The sequence below is a fragment of the Mytilus trossulus genome, chromosome 6 (assembly GCF_036588685.1).
Source record: "Mytilus trossulus isolate FHL-02 chromosome 6, PNRI_Mtr1.1.1.hap1, whole genome shotgun sequence".
Lineage (NCBI taxonomy): Eukaryota > Metazoa > Mollusca > Bivalvia > Mytilida > Mytilidae > Mytilus > Mytilus trossulus.
The window spans coordinates 11,554,997-11,576,859 of record NC_086378.1 but is presented as its reverse complement, the minus strand read 5'-3'; the positions used below and the strand labels follow the sequence as shown (position 1 = coordinate 11,576,859).

The 21,863-nt window shown below is 32.9% G+C and overlaps 1 protein-coding gene across 2 annotated transcripts in view; it reads right to left on the bottom strand.

Annotated features, from left to right (window-relative positions):
• Positions 1-8,808, bottom strand: part of LOC134720797 (uncharacterized) — a 29,962-nt gene extending 21,154 nt beyond the window's left edge. The window contains exons 1-3 of one of the 2 annotated variants that reach the window (XM_063583310.1): positions 8,734-8,808; positions 1,779-1,990; positions 827-979 (exon numbers count right to left, since the gene is read on the bottom strand). In XM_063583310.1, coding sequence (XP_063439380.1) covers positions 827-979; positions 1,779-1,940 — 315 coding nt within the window. In that variant the 5' untranslated portion in view covers positions 1,941-1,990; positions 8,734-8,808. The other variant, XM_063583309.1, reaches the window with a different exon arrangement.
• Between the last annotated feature and the right edge of the window lie 13,055 nt (positions 8,809-21,863).

The following is a 21,863-nucleotide window of genomic DNA, read 5'->3' as shown; positions in this document are numbered from 1 at the left end:
GATTTCTAAACTACGGATCTCAACCGGACCAACTATGACCGAAATCCGTACTTTTACAATAATTACTACGGACGCACGGATGGAACAGCTGACAGAAGAATATTGATCCCAAAGGGAAAAATTACGTATACCACACGAATTAAGAGACTTTTGGTTACATCTTATTGATTGGTGTATATAATTCCCTATTTTTTTTATGGATTGTTTCAAACTATTGATTAAAGTTGTTTAACTCTGAGACTATCATGACTATTATACTATATTTCAATATATTATGGCCCAGTTTAATAACTTTTATATTATTTTATGAGAAACACTAAATTTCATACACAAGATAGTTTGGAATTAAATTGTAATTGATATATTATAATTTCTTTACATTTTTTAAAATATTTTTTTTTTTTTAGTGCTAGATATTAAATATTTTATATGTAGTTTCTCACAAGAATCTTAGTAAAACTTAAACAACTTTTAATTTGAAATGTTACTTTAATTATATACTCAGATATAAATTGAACAATATGAAATGAACATTATTTACATATGACCCTTTATACTATACATGCTATAGTAAAATCCAAATATTGTAGCGCATCACGCGAATGAGCACTTCTCTTTCAAATCCCACCACTTCTCCCTATCAGTTTCAAAAAGAGAAGTCACTTCTCCCTATCATTCTGAAGTAGTGTGAGCCCTGACAGAAACTTTATATGAGTATCCAAAATATTGTAAATATACATGTATGAGTAAAAAAAAATCTGTGGTCATATAAAAACCACTTTCACTGCATATAAATAAAAGAAAAGAATAAATAAGCAGCCCTTACCTGTATAGCATCAACCCTATCTTTGAAGATCTGGTTAGAAAACTTGACATACTTCCACATGTTTGACCTATTCTCTTCAGGTTTGAGCAGGTGTCTGGTATATTTTTCTAAGATACTCAATGCTATGGTGATTCTGGTCAGCTGATCAACATTCTGGCGGGAAATTATATTTTATACAGATGACAAATTTACATTGTAAGTCAAATATATTTAAGTTGGAGAACTGAATTCAGCATTTTTTTTTTATTTGTAAAGGGGCATAACTCTAACACAGTATAACTGAGAAGACCAAAATTCAATTTAGATCTGTATTTTGTGTTGATAAGCATTGTGTATAAGTTTTATGGTGTACTAAATTATAATCCTGGTACCTTTGATAACTATTACCACATTAAATTGAGGTTAATTTAAGTTAAAGAAAGGAAACGGAAAATTTTGCATTTTTTTAGTTTTTAAAGGGGCATCACTCTGGAAAAAGCTATAGTGACACCACCAAAATTCAAATCTGATCTTGGTTTTTTTTGGTGGTAATAAACATTGTGCATAAGTTTCTCAACTTTTAGATGAGTAAATTTAAAGTTATAGAATGAAAACCTAAATTTCAGCAATTTTTCCATTTGTAAAGGGGCATAACTCTAGAACTGTTAAAATGATGCCACCAAAATTCAAACTTAATCTGTGTTTTGTGGTAATTAGCATTGTTTATAGATTTCATTATATTTGGTTACAAGGACATAGGTACAGACAGACAAAGGTAAAACTAACTGTCCCTTCCCCTCTGGCAGGGTAATAAAAATTTATCAAACTTGTTTGTAACAATATGTTTTGAAGTATAGAGAAAACTCTTTCCAAAAAGTTTAGTGGGTTCTGCCATGTTATCATGAGTAATCTTTACAAACCAATTAACTGAGCATTACAAGTATCTTCTGACTGTACACAATTTCATATTTACCTGACTATTAAGCTCAATTAAACTTTCCATATTGATTGACATGTATTTTAGTGCCAGCTGACAGTCTGCATGTATAAGTGTCTGTATATACAATGCTGGATCTTGGTTTCCCTCTGTGAGAGCCAATAAGTAGGCTTGTTGGACAGCCTGCATGTCAGCCATTGTTTAGGTTCTTATTTATGATGTGTCATGTAGAATATAGTATTGTGTTTCTGAAATATATATGAAAATCAAATATGCATTCTTAAAATAATAAGCTTTTTTTCTCTGAGAAAGTATTACTCTGATCAACATGAAGCTTAGTCATATACAAAGACTGTGCCCCTCTTACAGTCCTCAGTTTCTAGCTAGAGACTGTGCCCCTCTGACAGTCCTCAGTTTCTAGCTAGAGACTGTGCCCCTCTGACAGTCCTCAGTTTCAAGCTAGAGACTGTGCCCCTCTGACAGTCCTCAGTTTCTAGCTAGAGACTGTGCCCCTCTGACAGTCCTCAGTTTCTAGCTAGAATACTTAACTTAACAACACTTTTGAACAACTGGGCCTTGTATGTTAAGTCATTATAAGCATTGCAAGCCTCCTCAACACACACACCAACAATTGGGAATCATATTTTGCAGAAGGGGTTGAATTTTCATTTAATAGATAATTGAAATTCCTTGATAAAACCAGGAACATATATATTAACGGGACTTGACACTACCTAATTATCGCCGATTTCCTTGTCATGAATTTAATAATAAATGACACGATACGGAAACGGACATGGTATAAATTCGTATTCGCAATTATGGTCGATAATTAACGGCTCTACATTTCCTATTCGAAACAGCTCAAAAACTATTGGTTTGGAAACTTGTTTTTCTTTATTCATTGAAATAGGAATATAATGAATCACAATTATAAATATACAATATAATTAAAAAGAGAAATATTGGATTAAAAACGGCAAATTATTGTTATAATCGTCTCCTCTTTTCAAAATTAAATAAATAAAAAGTTTTTGAACAAGTTTTTTTTTTATAAATTAAAAACAAACCTCTTCTAGAAAATCGTTTTATCTTGAGAAAATAGCTTTTTTGTTCTTGAATGATTTATTTTGGTTTCCATATTAAAATAGAAAGCCTTGGATAATTCTTTTAAATAAGGAAGCATAGTGAAATAATTACAAAATTACTTGTTTATACAAGTCCTCATTACAATATGAATAATTGTTTTTATTAAACTGCTTTTTAGCTGATTAAAATGCAATTTCGAATTTGATTGCGAATCAAAATATTTGATTAACGCAATTAAAACAAATATCATCCTAATTAAAAATGATGAAAATATTATGAAAAACAACCCAAGCCGACCGAGAAAACTTGCTTTGATCATGATTCCTCAACATTCATGACAAAATACACACAAGCCCACAACATGAGAATGAAGTTTGTAAATCCAAATCATTCATTTGCTAACCATGTACGACAAAGAGAACTTCTTATCTTGGTCTGATGGTCTGCCTCTTTTCCGGTTAGGCCGATGCCTTAAGAAAGTTTATTGCTATAGCAAGCTATAGCAAACTTTCCAAAAACCCACAGGAGAAGAAACTAGAGGCCTGTGTCGCTCACCTTGGTCTATGTTAATATTAAACATTGTACACAAATGAATTCATGACAAAATTGTGTTTTGGTGATGGTGATGTTTTTGAAGATCTTACTTTAATAAACATTTTTGCTGCTTACAATTATCTCTATCTATAACAGTAGTTTCTGTGGAAAATGTTAGTGAAAATCTACAAATTTTGTGAAAATTGTTAAAAAATGACTATGAAGGGCAATAACTCCTCAGGGGGTCATTTGACTATTTTGGTCATGTTGACTTATTTTTAGTTCTTACTTTACTGTACATTATTGCTGTTTACAGTTTATCTCTATCTATAATAATATTCAAGATACTAACAAAAAAACAGCAAAATTTCCTCAAAATTACCAATTTAGGGGCAGCAACCTAACAACCGATGATCCAATTCATCTGAAAATTCTAGGGCAGATAGATCTTGACCTGATCAACAATTTTACCTCTGTCAGATTTGCTCTTAATGCTTTGTTTTTTGGGTTATAAGCCAAAAACTGCATTTTACCCCATGTTCTATTTTTAGCCATGGCCGCCAATTTGGTTGGTTGGCCGAGTTACCGGACACAATTTTTTTTTCTAGATACCCCAAAGATGATTGTGGCCAAGTTTCAATTAATTTGGCCCAGTAGTTTCAAAGGAGAAGATTTTTCTAAAAGATAACTAAGATTTACGAAAAATGGTTAAAAATTGACTATAAAGGGCAATAACTCTTGTTTGTAGATCTTACTTTGCTGAACATTATTGCTGTTTACAGTTTTTCTCTATCTATAATAATATTCAAGATAATAACCAAAAACAGCAAAATTTCCTTAAAATTACCGATTCAGGGGCAGCAACCTAACAACGGAATGTCAGATTCATCTGAAAATTTAAAAGCAGATAGATCTTAACCTGATAAACAATTTTACCCTTTGTCAGATTTGCTCTAAATGCTTTGGTTTTTGAGTTATAAGCCAAAAACTGCATTTTACCCCTATGTTCTATTTTTAGCCATGGCGGCCATCTTGGTTGGTTTGCAGGGTCATTGGACACAATTTTCAAACTAGATACCTCAATGATGACTGTGGCCAAGTTTGGTTAAATTTGGCCCAGTAGTTTCAGAGGAGAAGATTTTTGTAAAAGTTAACGCCGGACGCAGGACGACGACGACGGACGCAAAGTGATGAGAAAAGCTCACTTGGCCCTTCGGGCCAGGTGAGCTAAAAAGAGAACTTCTCTTCTCGGTCTGATGATATGGAATTTGATGGTTTACTAGAATGCTAAACAGAGTCTGACACTGCTGAGTTTTTCAGATGAAGAGTTTGAACCTTTAGCTGCCAAAAAGTCTAAAATTGCAATAACAACACCATGTCAGCCTAGCCAACTGAACACACCCTGTTATCAGTGTCCAGATTGTGATAAGACGTAAAAGTCAATTGCTGGGTTTAGAGGTCATGTACGACAAAAAGATTGGCATTACAAGACTAAAAGGAATTTTCTTCTATTCACACCTATATTAATATGTCTTCTTTTCTCAAGTGTTTATAGAAAAGAAGACATATTAATATATATATATATTGCAGTGCTTTAGAAACATAATGATACCAGATGTGGAATGATTGCACATGAGCTTACTTTCATTTTTTGATAAGATTGTGCAAGCTTTTCGCACTTTTTCTAGTTCCTAAATATATACATAAATTTTCCGAAAAAAAGGTGTAGATTTTGTTGTGCTTGAAAGACAGATTAACATTCGCAATGTGAATGCTTAAGAATGGGTTTTTTTGTCAGTGCATATTTTAGTATGGAAAACATTAAACCTCAATCATGACCAGTTCTTTGGTATATATATTTTAAGTCTTCATATCAATTGTATCCTAGTTAGATTGAATAACTATAACAAGTATTTTCCCATGTTTAACCGCCACATTCTGTATGTATGTGCCTGTCCCAAGCCAAGAGACTGGGTTCAGAGGTTTTCGTTTGTATCTGTATAACATATTTGTTTTTCAATGATATTTTTTACATAAATAAGGCCGTTAGTTTTCTCGTTTGAATTGTTTTACATTGTCTTATCAGAGCCTTTTATAGCTGACTATGCGGTATGGGCTTTGCTCATTGTTGAAGGCCATATGGTGACCTATGGTTGTTAATGTCTGTGTCATTTTGGTCTTTTGTGGATAGTTGTCTCATTGGCAATCAATAATTTAACTGCTATAATTCTTGCAATGATTGATTAACGTTTTCTATTTGTGACGATACCAATTAGACTTTTTATTAATAATGAAATAAATAACAAACAAACTTATATATTGATATGCTCTCTTTAATAGAGAAAGGATCGCATTGGTAGATAATATAATGTTCGATATTTTTATATGTCTCGTCTTCCGCAATAAGGAAAGCTGGTGTCTGAACACTGCTTATATCACATAATACGGTCAATTCAGTGATGGCCCAAAAAACTGTATCTGTATGAACTGTATACGTATCTGCAATAACAATTATAATTTTACTAAATTGATAAAATATAAATTGGGAATGTGTCCATAGGGCACAAATTATACCCCTGCTGCAAAGCTTCAAAAATTCAAACTAAACCTAAACTATTATCATGATTATATATTTACTTTTGAACACATATACATATATTTATATTAAAGTTTAGGAAATGTGTCATTATACTTGAAAAATGAAGATTTATTTAATATTAATCATGCAAAAATAATATTTCTTGGCACCATGAAGCCATTTAGGTGCCAAGCCACTTTGACATTTTGTTTTTTTAACAATAATTTGATCATATTTAATTGTTTTTTGATAAATTTTGTTTACAAAGTTTGTTTATATACAATAGTTCAAGTATAATACAAAAATATTTTTTGTATAAATAAGCGTCTTTTATTCAAAGAAAATAATCAGAAAAAAAATAATTGTGACTTCCTGTCCTACATTCGCTTCGTACACCCTCATAAGCCACCTCTAAATTTTGTGAAGAAATGATGCATTTATGATCTAAAACTTTGAAAAAAATGGGACAAATAAAGGTTGCAATACTTATATATTATAAATAAAAAAAATAGTGTTATTGTTGTAAAATAATGACATTTTTCTGTGTGTTTGTGTGTGTGTGTGTGTGTGTGGGGGGGGGGGGGGGGACATTTATGTACTTTGACAACATCAAAATTACATACATGTATGCATGTCAGATTTTATATTTATTTAAGTGTTTATGTGCTTTTAAAGGAGTTTTATTGTGATGGAGATTAAATAAGGTACACCTTGGAATAGTATAATATAGTAATATATATGTTCCTGGGTACACAGACTGGCCAGATAAGGACCAAAAATGGCAAAATTGATGACTCGATATTTCTTTTAATATCAATAAAATGTCATTAAAACTAAGTTACACGGGATGCCAGTGTATCAAACTTGTAATCTGCAACAGTTTTTTTGTAATAATTGCATTCATTTAATCACAATACGTTGGACAATGCAAGAGGGGGGATAATAAAAATGGCGCCAATGGCATTTCGGAATGAGACCGTGAATGATGACTGATTTCTTTATCAATACCAATAAAATAACATCCAAACTACATGAAACGTGAAGCTAGTGTACTAAACTTGTAAACTGTCGCTTCAAATTTGTCATGATCGCATTTTTTTCATCACAAAACGTTGGGCAATGGAATCGGATAATACAAAAAAAATGGCACCAGTAGCATTTTTCAATGATCGTGAATTTGGCCAACGTAATAAAACACTTTACATAGAATAAATCACTCTCATATTAGTTACTTCATGTGAAAAAATATATCTTCTTTTTGCTTAAACTTACCAACTCATTAAAGTTGTTGAACGTGTGGAATTATGTGGATGATTCATTGGCAGTCACAATAGCTTTCAGTCCGACACTTCCAGTCTCCATTAATCTCCCGAAGTCTCGTGACGTACGGGAGTGAAATAACTTTATACTGAAATGCGTACGAGATTCATTTCCCGTTAGATATACTGTTCCCAGATAAAACCAGGGATGATTCCAGGTTTTTTCAAATCAGATTAGGAATTTCATCCCAATTTGAATCAATTTGGAATTTTCTATGCTTAAATTAAACTACAACAAAATAACACTATTTTCCTGTAAACACAGAATTTAAAGGCTGGTTAAAATGTTTATTTCTCTTGAAACATCATTGAACATGTAAATAAATTGCAAAATCAGTATAATCTTATTAAATTTTTGAAGTACATTTGTACTATAATTTCTCAGACTATTTGGTTTAACTTAGAATATAATGTTTCATTATTGTTACTTTATTCTAAACAAAACATTCTGAATGCTACAATCATGAATTTAAAATTACAATTTTAATGAAGCTTTTTGTTTGTTTCTATCATGCCATAAACCTAATCACTATTTGTCTGCCATTACTGGATATCACACAGGTTCCCGTAAAATTTGGATCTCATAAAACAAAACATCTGACACCACAATGATAAAGTGATTGTGTATGAAGTCAAAAGTTCAAGTGATAGGGTCAGACGGGATAAGGGATATGGTGTATGGGAAGGAGCGCAATACCAATTTCCTTTTTAATAATTCCTTTAGAATATATATATGAAAAAACTTTACCTGATGATAGCATTTCCTTGTCTTAGTTGTCTACCTTGCATATAACTTAAATAACTTCACAACTTTAAAAATCCCTAACAACAGAACCAAAATAAAAAATGTTATGGCATTTCTGTTTTAAAAAAAACAAAAATCCATACAGACTTCGTCCCCTTTCACGGGTAATGCCTGCCTCATGTTATTTGTTTGAATATCAATCCAACCATGAAAAGTAGGGTAACACGAATTACCGAATAACACTGTTATTATCCGAATAACTCATGTAATTACCGAATAACTCTTCAAATATCAATATTAACACATTTAAGTGACTTTTAAACATATATTATTGAATAAAATTATAATAGAAGTGTATTTTATAACTTAAAAATTAAAAAAAAATGTTATTCGGTAATTCGAGCTACCGTGAAAAGTAAACATTAAAAAATAAATGTAAAGTAAATATTAAAGTTGTTTGTATAATTTCAATGATTAGCGCAAATGGAACTGTTGTAATTTGTTAAATACGGCTTCAGTGGTATCTAATACTGTAAATATCATGATATGTATGGAAATTACTTTCGCCAGTTTCGCTACTGTCAGACTACTGTGACTGTAGATAATTTCCGCTTCATGGCCAATGTCACGTAGATATATTATATTTCACTGACAATAAAGCAAATGCTCATTTGAAATAACGAAGACAAAAATGCCCTGTTTGAAGTCATCTGTCCCTTTGCTTACCCAATCTTTTCTTGAGGATTTTTATTGGGACTTTCTTTTTTCATTTTCTTGCAATGACTCATAACACAAATGAAGTAAATCAGGGGAGGTAATCACTAACTGGCGGTCAAGAGAACATCTTGATAAAATCTCATCAATCATTGATAAATATGAGCAAACACACAATGTGATCATAGTGGGGGATTTGAATGGAACACTCATGCCAAGTAGAAATAATAACCATGACAAACTACTAAAGAACTTTTGCAGTCAGCATCAGTTAAAGCATACAGTTAGAAATACTCACAAACCTACGTTTTATCACCATAATGGAAATTCAACCTCGCAGATAGATTACATCCTAGAAAACATCAGAGGCAATAATCTTTTAGATTCAACAATAATGGACCAAAATCCACTTAACAGTTCAGCACATGTACCAGTAAAGGCAAAAACCAACCTGATTGTTAAGGGAAAAACTAAGAGTAACAGCACAAAAAGCAAAAAGAAAACTATTCTGAAATGGGAGGAAACAAACATTGAAAACTACCAACAGAAAGTAAATCAAGTAAGGAAGAAGAATGAAATGCAAAACGAAACTGATGTAGAACAACAAGCACTTAATATCATAGACATTCTACAAGAAGCTACTGAAATGAGTGTTGTCAAGAAAATAGTGGCCTTGAAAGGACCAAAGTGGAAAGCCTCACCAAAAGTAAAGGAATGTATAGAAAAGAACAAAAAAGCATTCTATGCATGGAAGCAGAAAGATAGACCAAAGATTGAAGGAAATACAGAATATCAAGAAATGAAAAAACATAAAAGAGAGCTAAGGAAACAAATAAGAAAAGAAGATCATAATGATAAACAAAACTTTTATAACAAGCTTATGAATAAACCTGATTCAAAAGCCTTTCATAGACTGATCAGGAGAAACAAGCATGAATCCAAAGATGCAAACTCCAAAGTCATTAAGAATGAGAAGGAAGAAGAAATCATGAATCCAGAAGAACAGTCACGTATATTTGCAGACTACTACGAAAAGCTAGCAGTTCCATCAAAGGAGGAGCACTATGACGAAGAATACTTAGAGGATAGCAAGCACAGGCTGGAGCTAATGAACAACATTATGAAACATCAAATAGATACCTGTAATATTACAACATTTAGTGAGGAGGAAATAATAAAAGCTGTAGGCAAGCTCAACCCAGGAAAAACAGCAGATGAATACTCACTCACAGCAGAACATTTCATCTATGCAGGTAAAAGCATAAGCCAAAATATAGTGTCTCTATTTAACAACATAATGCTTACTGGAGAAATACCTAAAGTGTTCAAAACAGGAATTTTGACACCGGTACACAAAAAAGGAAAGGACTCCACCCTACCAACAAATTACAGGGGAATAACTGTTACATCAGCCCTAGGGAAAGTATTTGAATATGCCTTACTTGACAAAATGATAGATCTCAACAATAACCAATCCGAGCTACAATTCGGATTCACTCAAGGACTATCTCCAATTATGGCAGCATTAATAGTGTCAGAGGGCATAGTCCATGCAAAGCAACAAAACCTGAACCTGTTCTTAGCTACACTTGACAGTCAGAAAGCATTTGATGTGGTCCACCACATGATTCTCATGGAAAAACTATTCTATGAACTACCACCAGACATCTGGAGAGTGGTTCAAGATTTATATACCAATATGTCATCAAAAATTAAGTGGAACAGCCATCTAAGCAAGCAATTCTCAATAAAACAAGGAGTAAGACAAGGGGGAGTTTTATCAACCCATTTATACAAGCTATATATAAATGAACTACCTGAGGAGCTAGAAAGAAGAGGTTTAGGATTAAATATAGGTCTTGATTACTGTGGAAGTCCATTATGTGCTGATGACATTGTTTTAATGACAACAGATGAAACAGAAATTCAGGCAATGCTAAATATTGCCTACAAATTTTCCTGTCAGCATCGATACAATATTCATCCAGAAAAGAGTACACTTATCAAAACAGAGAGGATAAAAACAACCAAACAACAACATCCTATAACTCTGGGAGAAAAACCAATAAAAGAAGACCAACAGACAACCCATCTTGGCATCATCAGAGCAAGTAAGAACGAAACAAAACTAAATATTCAAGAGCATATCAGTGTAGCCAGACGGACACTATATACTCTAATTCCTGTTGGACTGAATGGACAAGAAGGACTAAACCCTATTACAGCATACAAGATATATCAAGCCTATGTACTCCCAAGACTACTATATGGATTAGAAGTACTGTCACTAAATATCACCCAAATGTCAGAGCTGAAGCAATTCCACCTCAAAACTCTCAGATGCTTCCAATCATTACCAATTAGGACATCTAGTGCAGCAGTTCTCATGCTAGTTGGAGCCCTTCCAATTGAGGCAGAGTTACACAAAAGACAGTTGAGTCTTTTGTATTCCATACTAGCATCAGAAAATACAAAACTGAAAAGTGTAATGGAAAGACAGATGACCATTAATGCAGGGAATGCTGATAGCTTCTTTTCAAGAGTACAAGAAATCCTGAATTTCTACAATCTACCTTCAATAGCAGAATTCAAAGAACATCTGCCCTCAAAAATTCAGTGGAAAAAAGATACTAACAGGAGCATTGCTGAGAAATGGACAAACCTCCTACAAAAAGAAATGGAAGAAAAATCTACACTGAAACATTGTAACATCCAAAGCCTTAAGATACATGGAGTCCATCCAGTATGGAGAACATTACCTCCAGTAACATACGAGGTCAAAAAGGCAAATATTAAAGCTAGGTTACTGACAGGAACATACCTTTTACAAGAACATATTCAAAGGTTTAATGGAAATAGTGATGATCAAAAATGCTTGCTTTGTCAAATAGAACAGGAAGACTTAAAACATTTCTTACTCAGATGCCCAGCATTAAATGAACAACGTCAAAAAGTGTTTCCTGCACTGAAACAAGCTATTATATGCAATATAGGCCAGAATAAATGGCAAGAGAACTTCGATGGAAACAAAGAACTATTAATGCAAGTAATTATTGACTCAACCAAAGTACGGGAAAATATTCAAATTCTCAATGAAGAAAATTCAACAGAGATAGAAAGAATAAGCAGAAAACTGTGCTATGACCTCCATTGTGGCAGAACATTATTACACAAAAGGATGGCAGTATCAAAGCAGTCTGAGGCAAAAGACCCCGGGTGCAATGTCTTAATAACCATTAATTTATCAATTACCTTTTACCCCCAAAAAACAAAAATAAAAAATTGAGTTGATTAATTATCAGACATATATATCCTAAATGGAAGCCTAAGAGTAAACATAAATGGACAATGTAACACAAAAAGAGGAATATTCCTTATTTTATTTTTTAAAAAGGCCTTAATTGGTAATGATTCAGATAAAATATTTTAGATTTTATAAAAGTTTTATGATTCCATACAATCAACCTCTATTTTAACTGTAGACCAACTAGTTAAATAGAAATAAACTGATATAAATTCTGCATGTTATGTACAGTAACATAACAGTTAATTTTAATTTTAGTGGTGTAAATAGTAATGCTAAATCCCAGACCATTAATAGCAATCTATATTTTTTATCTTTTTATTTTTTTCTGTCAAGAAATAAATAAATAAACTATGTCCTTTTACCTCTCAACAGTAAATCTATTTCACTCCTTTTTAATCTGTGCGTTTTAAGATATTATGACTACATTATTATATGCTTAATGTACATAGAATAGTAGGTGTAAATATTTTTATGTTAGCTTTTACATTAATAAACGGTTTTAGGACAACGATAATCTTTTAAGGATTGTATATATTTTAACCTAATCTGCTCCATATTTTTAAACAGTAATATAGAAATAAGGGATTTCTTTTTACCGTGTGACACGGGTGCTCCGTTGTGGAGGAATTTACTTAGAGAAGAAGAAGAAGAAGGCGGTCTCACTAATAAGCGACAAGAAGCGACAAGAAGAATAATTTTAGCGACAAGAAGCGACAAGAAACATGATTTAGCGACAAGAACACATTTTTTTCATTAAATATAAAAAGTTAATATACGGGCAGAAAAAAATGGTAATCGACCTTACTTTTTTTCCCAGTATCTTGTCTTCGGGAGGGATAAATCCAACTTTGTAAAAAATCACTGATTCAATCAAAAAAATCTCTGAAACTGACATTATCAAGATGCTTGATTTCTTGATTGACAACACTGATATTTGTTACGTTTGGAGGACATATTTTTCAACAGAGTGTCGGAATTCCAATGAGAACCAACTGTGCTCCTCTTCTTGTCGACTTATTTCTTTACTTATATGAGGCTGACTTCATACAGGAACTTTTTAGGAGGAAAGATAAGAAGTTAGCAATATCCTTTAACTTTCATTGATAACCAATTGACCATTAATGATATACAAATTAAGTGTAAAAGTCACGTGATGACCGAGATAGTTGGTTATGAGATGATGTTCTCTCACTAAATAATACAAAATTTGGTGACTATGTCGAACAAGAGATAAAGGATACTACAGATACAGTTAAGCTCCCAATATCTTGACCTAAATCTAGAAATTGACAATGAGGGTTGTTTGACAAAAGAAATGATGACCCCCCTCAATGATACCAGCTTTCAAATTGTGAACTTTCCATTTCTATGTAGCAACATTCCAGCAGCGCCTGTATACGGAGTATATATCTCCCAATTTGGAATTTCAACTAAAGATGAGGAACTAGATTTTACATCACTGTTTTTGGATACCTAAACTGCATAAGTATCTTTACAAACAACGGTATATTGCTGGGTCTTCTAAGTGTTCCACAAAACCTCTTTTTAAATTATTAACAACCATCTATTTTATCAACAATCAAAGCCGGGCGTTAAAGTAATTGTGAAACTGCCTATTCTATAGGTGGCGTGAATCCGATATGGATAAAAAAAATAAATTCCAAAGATCTTTTAGAATGCAAACAATCTAAGACTCTTTCCATCTTGCAATATTATTAAAAGAGGAACGAAAGATACCAGAGGGACAGTCAAACTCATAAATAGAAATGAAACTGACTAAAAGACTAAAAAAAGACAAACAGACAAACAATAGTACACATGACACAACATAGAAAACTAAAGAAAAAACAACACGAACCCCACCAAAAACTAGGGGTGATCTCAGGTGCTCCGGAAGGGTAAGCAGATCCTGCTCCACATGTGGCACCTGTCGTGTTGTTTATGAGATAACAAATCCGGTAAATAGTCTAATTCGGTAGGCCACATTCATTTCTTTTAAAAAATGTCCTGTACCAAGTCAGGAATATGGTCATTATTATATTATAGTTCGTTTCTGTTTGTGTGTTCCATTTTAACGTTGTGTTTCTTTTGTGTCGTTGTTTCCTCTTATATTTGAGTGTGAATTCACATTATTAAAAGACGTGTCACGGTACTTTTCAATCCTAAATTCATGTATTTAGTTTTGATGTTATATTTGTTATTTTCATCGCATTTGTCTAATGCTTAGTTCGTTTCTATGTGTGTTACATTTTAATGTTGTGTCGTTATTCTATTATATTTAATGCGTTTCCCTATAGGTTTTGGTTTGTGACCCGGATTTTTTTTTCTATCGATTTATGAGTTTTGAACATCGGTATACTACTGTAGCTCTATTAAACCAAGAGTTCTAAATGGTGAAGCTGAACTCGTGTCTTCGTAAATTTTATGGACGCCATCATGAGTTTGTGGATCGTTATGCAATAACTGTTTAACAATGGCTATTGGATATGTTCCTCATGTCGTATTCCGCTGCCCTACCGAGTTGAACTATTTACCGGGTTTGCAATAACATAAGCAGCACGACGGGTGCAACGCTTGGAGCAAGATCTGCTTACCCTTCCAGGTCACCAGAGATCACCCCCAGATTTTGGTGGGGTTCGTGTTGTTTAGTCTTTAGTTTTCTATGTTGTGTTATGTGTTGTTTGTCTGTTTCATTTTTAACCATGACACTGTCAGTTTATTTTTAATCTATGAGTTTGACTGTCCCTCTGGTATCTTTCGCTCCTCTATTACCAAATATACCGGTCTCGGTTCAACACAGTGAGTCAGACGCTCGTTATGACATTATCATACTTGTTGTTTTGTGTGAGCCGAGGCTCCGTGTTGAAGGCCGTACATTGACCTATAATGGTTTACTTTTTTAAATTTTTATTTGGATGGAGAGTTGTCTCATTGGCACTCACACCACATCTTCCTATATCTATTAACAAATATACCTGTCTCGGCTCAACACAGTTATCCAAGCGTTTGTCACGACATTATCATACTTATATGGCCAAAACAACAATGTACGGTAGGAAAAGATTTAAGTTATGAGGCAGCAAGACTCTGGAACCTCTTTGTAAATGAGACAAGGAGCTTATTAACTTTTGGCCAGTTCAAAATTTGTATCTCCACCTGGTGTTATTCCAGAAAATTGTACCTGTTGTTCTTGTAAATATTGCAACTCCTTGCTGCCACATGACTTGACATTGAGGCCTGCTGTTTGTTTTATGTTTCATTTTTTGCAGTTATTTTATGTGTTATTTCTTTGCTTTTCTTATGTTTACCTGTGCTGTAGCTACTTGCAGTCTTTTGCTTGTTCTTTAGAGTGTTTAATTTTGCATGTACTACTTGAATACACATAATGTGTGTTACTATGTGTGGATACTTGACATTGGTTTAATATATATCTTGCTTAGCTTTTATTTTGCATGTGCTATCTATGTATTCTAACATGACGTCCTTCAAACGCTTTGAGTACACACCCGTGATAAAATATGAATATATTGCATTGGCTGTTCCGATCGAACTCCCACGTCATATGTTGTTTTATGAATAAACTACCCGACGTCATAGAATGTGACGTAATAATTTAAGCATTTTACGGGAAAAAACACGCTTCTGATAGCATAAAATCATCACAACAAGGAAACGTTAACAAACGATGCTAAAATGTGGTATAAGCCCATTTTTTTTATACACAGAAGACGTATAAGTACATTATCATTTAAATTCATTCAAATCTATCTAATACGTAATTGTAAATAGTTTGAGCATATCGTTTATTCTGTTTTCTCCGTTCTTTTACGCCAAACTAAAAGTGCATTAATTTACGGGAACGGCAAATAGTTGCGTCCACCTAGAGCGCTTCGATTCAAAAGAATTGCCGTATTTGTCCTATTAGAATCGAAATAATTCATGGGGGCTTGAATATATCTAGATTTTACCACGGGTTGTCCCTTTATGCCGATATTTTACCCCTCGCTATCGCTCAGGGTAAAATATTTGTCATAAAGGGCCAACCCGTGGTAAAATCTAGATATATTCAAGCCCCCATGAATTATTTCTTAATTATTTTGCATGTGCTATCTGTGTATTATTTTGCATGTATATCTATGTATTATTTTAAATGTGATATCTATGTATTATTTTGAAGGTGCGATCTATGTATTATTTTGAATGTGCTATCTATGTATTATTTTGCATGTGCTATCGATGTATTATTTTGCATGTGCTATCTATGTAGTATTTTGAATGTGCTATCTATGTATTATTTTGCATGTGCTATCTATGTATTAATACATGTTTGTGCTGTCTGTATGTTTGTGTTGTATACAAATCTGATGGTATTACATGTATGTATTGTTTATTGATATCAGTCGGTTAAAGAGCCCTCAAGTGCTCATGTTCCTTATTATTATTATTATTATTATTATTATTATTATTATTATTATTATTATTATTATTATTATTATTATTATTATTATTATATTATTATTATTATTATTATTATTATTATTATTATTATTATTATTATTATTATTATTATTATAATATATGCAACCTGACTTTAAGATAATTTTACTTTACTTTTACTTTACAAATGACAATTTCTCGGTTATCACATACAATGACAAGAAGAATAGAAATACCATGATAATAAAACGGCGATCTCATAAACATATTTGAAAGAACGCTACAAATTTAATGGGCGTAATTTTGTAATTTTGATGCAATCTAAGACAATATATTTCTAATATACCGCATGTTTGTTTGCTTTCGGTGTTACTCTTTTAAGATCAATATTTTAGATAACCATTTTCACATAAGTTTACAATGACATACCGTGCACAAAATAAGATCTATACCTTACATTATAATTCATTAATAGATATCTATTAATCCAAATTTGAAATACTCACACACTGTAAATGACTGGAAAAACCAACGGGAATTTCCATTGCAATGAAGTTAAGATCTCATTCCTTTAATTACCTTGATTTAAGTCATCGATTGATGCAGCCTTTGAATATTTGTTGCAGCTTTATAAAGTCCATAATATGAACTATTGTCAGTCGTCTGTCATGATATCAGATTAGCAATTAACATCCGTTACAGATTTTATAAATTTGTTGACAAGGCAACACATTGCAAAAAAGTTAAAATACTGAACTCCGAGGAAATTTCAAAACGGAAAATCTCTAATCAAATGGCAAAATCAAAAGCACTAATATATCAAACGAATGGGCAACAACTGTCATATTCCCTGACATGGTAAAGGCATTTTCTTATGTTGAAAATGGTGGATTGAACCTGGGTTTATAGTGCCTCTCACTTATTACACAGTCGCATAAAATTCCATTATGCATGTATTGACAAACACATACATCTATTAATTTAAAGTATATAGTTATTTTTTATCAGGACAATTGAAATAACTCAATGCACACAATCGAATGAAATATCTAGTTGGGTATATTTATAATTTAGAGCAATATTTCTCTATAAGGAAACATTGCTCTGTGAATTTTTAAAGCACCAGACCAACAAAAACTCATGAAAAGGAAAAGAATAAAGAATATGCAAATAATCTTCATTAAATCAAATAATAGATGTCTAAATCTTCGATAGAAGGTTCATACGTCATGTCCCCCTCACCCTAAAAAGAACCTGTAAGGTAACTTTTATTTCTTTTTTTTCAAGGTGAATTTTGTTTGAATGCAATATTTCCTTGTTCTTTTTTATACCATTGTGTAGCCATTGGGAGACACATGTAGCCATATTGCTGATTAAAGTCATATTGGGATCAAACTGGTCACAATACACACCCGATCACCCGAGCACACTACCACGAGACAACCAAGACAGACATCGACAATGACGATTGCAAACTAAAGGAGCCTGTAATTCAGTGGTTGCCGTTTGTTACACATTTGTTTTTTCGTTCTTTTTTTTTATATAAATAAGGCCGTTAGTTTTCTCGTTTGAATTGCTTTACATCGTCTTATCGGGACCTTTTATAGCTGACTATGCGGTATGGGCTTTGCTCATTGTTGAAGGCCGTACGGTGACCAATAGTTGTTAATGTCTGTGTCTGTGTCATTTTGGTCTCTTGTGGACAGTTGTCTCCTTGGCAATCATACCACATCTTCTTTCTTATTAATAGAAAGAAAGGAATGTAATGTTTTATGGGCTGAGGATTTTTTTATCCCGGGAATAGATTACTTTATTTGGCACAACTTTTTGGAATTTTAGATTCTCAATGCTCTCCAACTTTGTACATGTTTGAATTATAACTTTTTTGACATGAGCGTCACTGATGAGTCTTAAATAAAGGCAACAATAGTATACCGCTGTTCGAAATTCATAAATCGATTGAGAAAAAAACCAAATCCTGGTTACAAACTAAAACTGAGGGAAACGCATCAAATATAAGGGAACTACGACACAACAGAAACACAAAATTAAAAAGTAACACACACATAAACGAACTATAATATAACAACGGAAATTTTCCTGACTTGGAACAAGATATTTAAAGAAAGACAATAATGGGTTGAACCTGGTCTTGTGACATGCCAAACCCCCCACTTAAAGGCAATGTTAAATATAACATTAAAATGACAACATTACATGACCAGACTACAATACAAATAAATGAGAAAAAATATAGGACAGAGAAACACACAAATAAAAACCAACAAAGTGTACCAGGTTTTAAAATTTAATACGCCAGACGTGCGTTTCGTCCACACAAGACTAACCAGTGATGCTCAGAGGAAAAAGTTTAAATGCCAAAAAAAGTCCAAAGATGAAGAGCACCGAGGACCAAAAGTTTCAAAAATTTGTTTCCAATACGACCAATACGGCCAGGTTATCTGCCTTGGATAAGAACATCATTATTTTCATACTTTTGCAAACAGTAAATTTTATAAAATGATTATATAATGGATACAGCATAAAAACGGATACATTTCATAAAACAACTTAAATACCAGCACATAAAAATACACAGTCGAGTTAGCTAGTTCAACGCTCAAAGTGACGTCACATTTGAATTTCTAAAACGACCCCCCCCCCCCAAAAAAAAAAAGATTTAGGATATAATTCAAGATTAGATTTGTATGACTTATATAACCTTTATTGATGACAATGAAAATTACAATACTAATTAATAGCAAATTGTTTTAGTAATTAGATAATTAATTGTATTATCTAGCTATGTCGGTGTTTCTTCTGAATCAAACTGTAAACCAAATGTATCGTATAAATTTCGTTGATTCAAACTAAAATCTAATAAATGAACTGAATGATTAACTATCTTTACCATACCACACGAATACATCAGAAAAAATATAAGATTTACAATTACAAACGTAAAAAAATTTGACAATAATCCGACGAGAATATCAAATATTACATCAAAACTAAATACATGAATTTGGGATGTAAAAGTACCGTGACACGTCTTATAGCAATGCGAAGTCACACTCAGCCCAACAGTCACAATCGGAAATAAGTCACGTTCTGTAATAAAAGATCAGACGACGTAATGACAAACCACAATCTAACACGTAGTTAGTTTGGACAAAGGCACATCGTATGGATCAACCAATTTGTGATGGTGTCCGTAAAATTCACGGAGTGTAATTTTTAATCTGTCCTCCTCATAACTTTGTTGGAGCAGTTTCTGTGTTAGGAACACACTCCTGTATATGAAGTCCATATAGTGTGAATATACACGAGAAAAACGTATCAATTGAGATATATAAACACCATACGAAGAGGCAGAGGGTATGTTACTGCTGAGAAATGGGAAATAGATAATTGGGAAGTTGCAATCGTCCCGTTTATTATAGATTTTCGTGTGAAGTCATTCATCTGGGTCAAAATTGAGTAAAAGATCAAGGTATGAAGCAGTACTTCTAGTATCAGTAGTATCCTTAACTTCAAGTTCACTGGGATATATGAGACGTAAGTATTGGCTGAAATATGGGTTATTCAATGACAGGACATCATCAATGTATCGGAAAGTAAAATTAAAGAATTTCGCAAGGTGCTTTTTATGTTTATCTTTTAGAAGGTTTTGAATTAATTCTGCTTCATACGAGTACAAAAACAAATCGGCCAGTAGAGGTACACAATTAGTACCCCTTGAAATACCGACTGTTGAAATATGAATCCTCCAAACTCAACAAATATATTGTTGATCAAAAAGTTAAGCGTTTTGACAATATCATCTTCAGTATATTTTCTGGTAGATTCAGTGTGGTTCTTCACAAAATATGAATTATTGTAACCCAAAACAAGAAATTTGTATCTACGATTGGGCAGGGGGAATAGTAGTGAATAGCGTAGAAAAATCAAAAAGTTTTTATGTTGCTGCAAAATTTCAAAGATTGTGATCTTTAATTGTAGAAAGAATAGAAGTTAGTACTATAGAAATATGTTTAGTCGAACATTTTGATGATACAGCTATGTATTGTTCTTTATATGTAGTTTTTATGATGGTAAATTTTCTTTGTATTCTTTGATGTTGATATCAAAAGAAAGAAGGACCGATTTGTGATTTTGTAAAATTTCGTCCTTGGTAAACGATGTTAAAGAATATGTAGGATTACCAGTTAGTCTGTTTATTCAAAGCTCTTTTGTGAGACATTGTAAATAATGCTTTTTACATATGAAGACAATATTATAAGAGGCCTTATCTGCTGTAATTACGACATATTTGTCATGCAAAGAGGATAAAGCATCCACATCATCCGGATTCTTGAAAAGGGTTAGTAACTCTTGTGCTCATAGTACATCGTAACTTTTGAATACGTTTCCGAATGCAGGATCGAATAGCTTTGATCCATTCAGACAAAGTGTTCAGTTCTGGTTCGTCTGGTTTGCGCTTTACCAATTTTCATGCATAGTCCTCAACTACATCAATCAGTAACTTAAAGTTCTTTTCCTAGCTAATGGGCTGGGGAATTCTATATTTTGGTCCCTTGGCTAACACCTCTCTTAGTTGTTCATTGGTAACGATGCCAAGGTCACTGTCTGGCTTACTAAATTATAATCCTGGTACCCTTGCTAACTATTAACACTACTGGGTCGATGCCACTGCTGGTGGACATTTCGTCCCCGAGGGTATCACCCATTCAGAATTCAGCACTTCGTTATTGACATGAATATTATGTGGTCAATATTATAAATTTCCTGTTTACAAAGTTTTGAATTTTTCGAAAACTAAGGATTTTCTTATCCAAGAAATAGATTACCTAAGCCGTATTTGGCACAACCGTTTTGAATTTTGAATCATTGTACTTGTTTGATTTTATAACTAGTTTGGTATGAGCGTCACTGATGAGTCTTATGTAGACGAACGAGCGTCTGTCGTACTAAAATAATAATCCTGGTACCTTTGATAACTATTTACACCACTGGGTCGATGCCACTGATGTTGGACATTTCGTCCCCGAGGGTATCACCAACCCAGTATCAGCACTTCGGTGTTGACACGAATATCAATTATGTTGTCATTTTTATCAATTTGCTGTTAACAAAATTTTGAATTTATCGAAAACTCCGGATATTTTTATCCCAGACATATATTACTTTAGTTGTATTTGGTTCAACATTTTGGAATTTTGAATCCTCAATGCTCTTCAACTTTGTGCTTGTTTTACTTTTTTTTTATATGAGCGTCACTGATGAGTCTTATGTAGACGAAACGTGCGTCTGACGTACTTAATCATAATTCTGGTACCTTTGACACCTATTATGTAAATGTTGTGAATTTTGTTATGTTTCAATAATGAGATAAAGC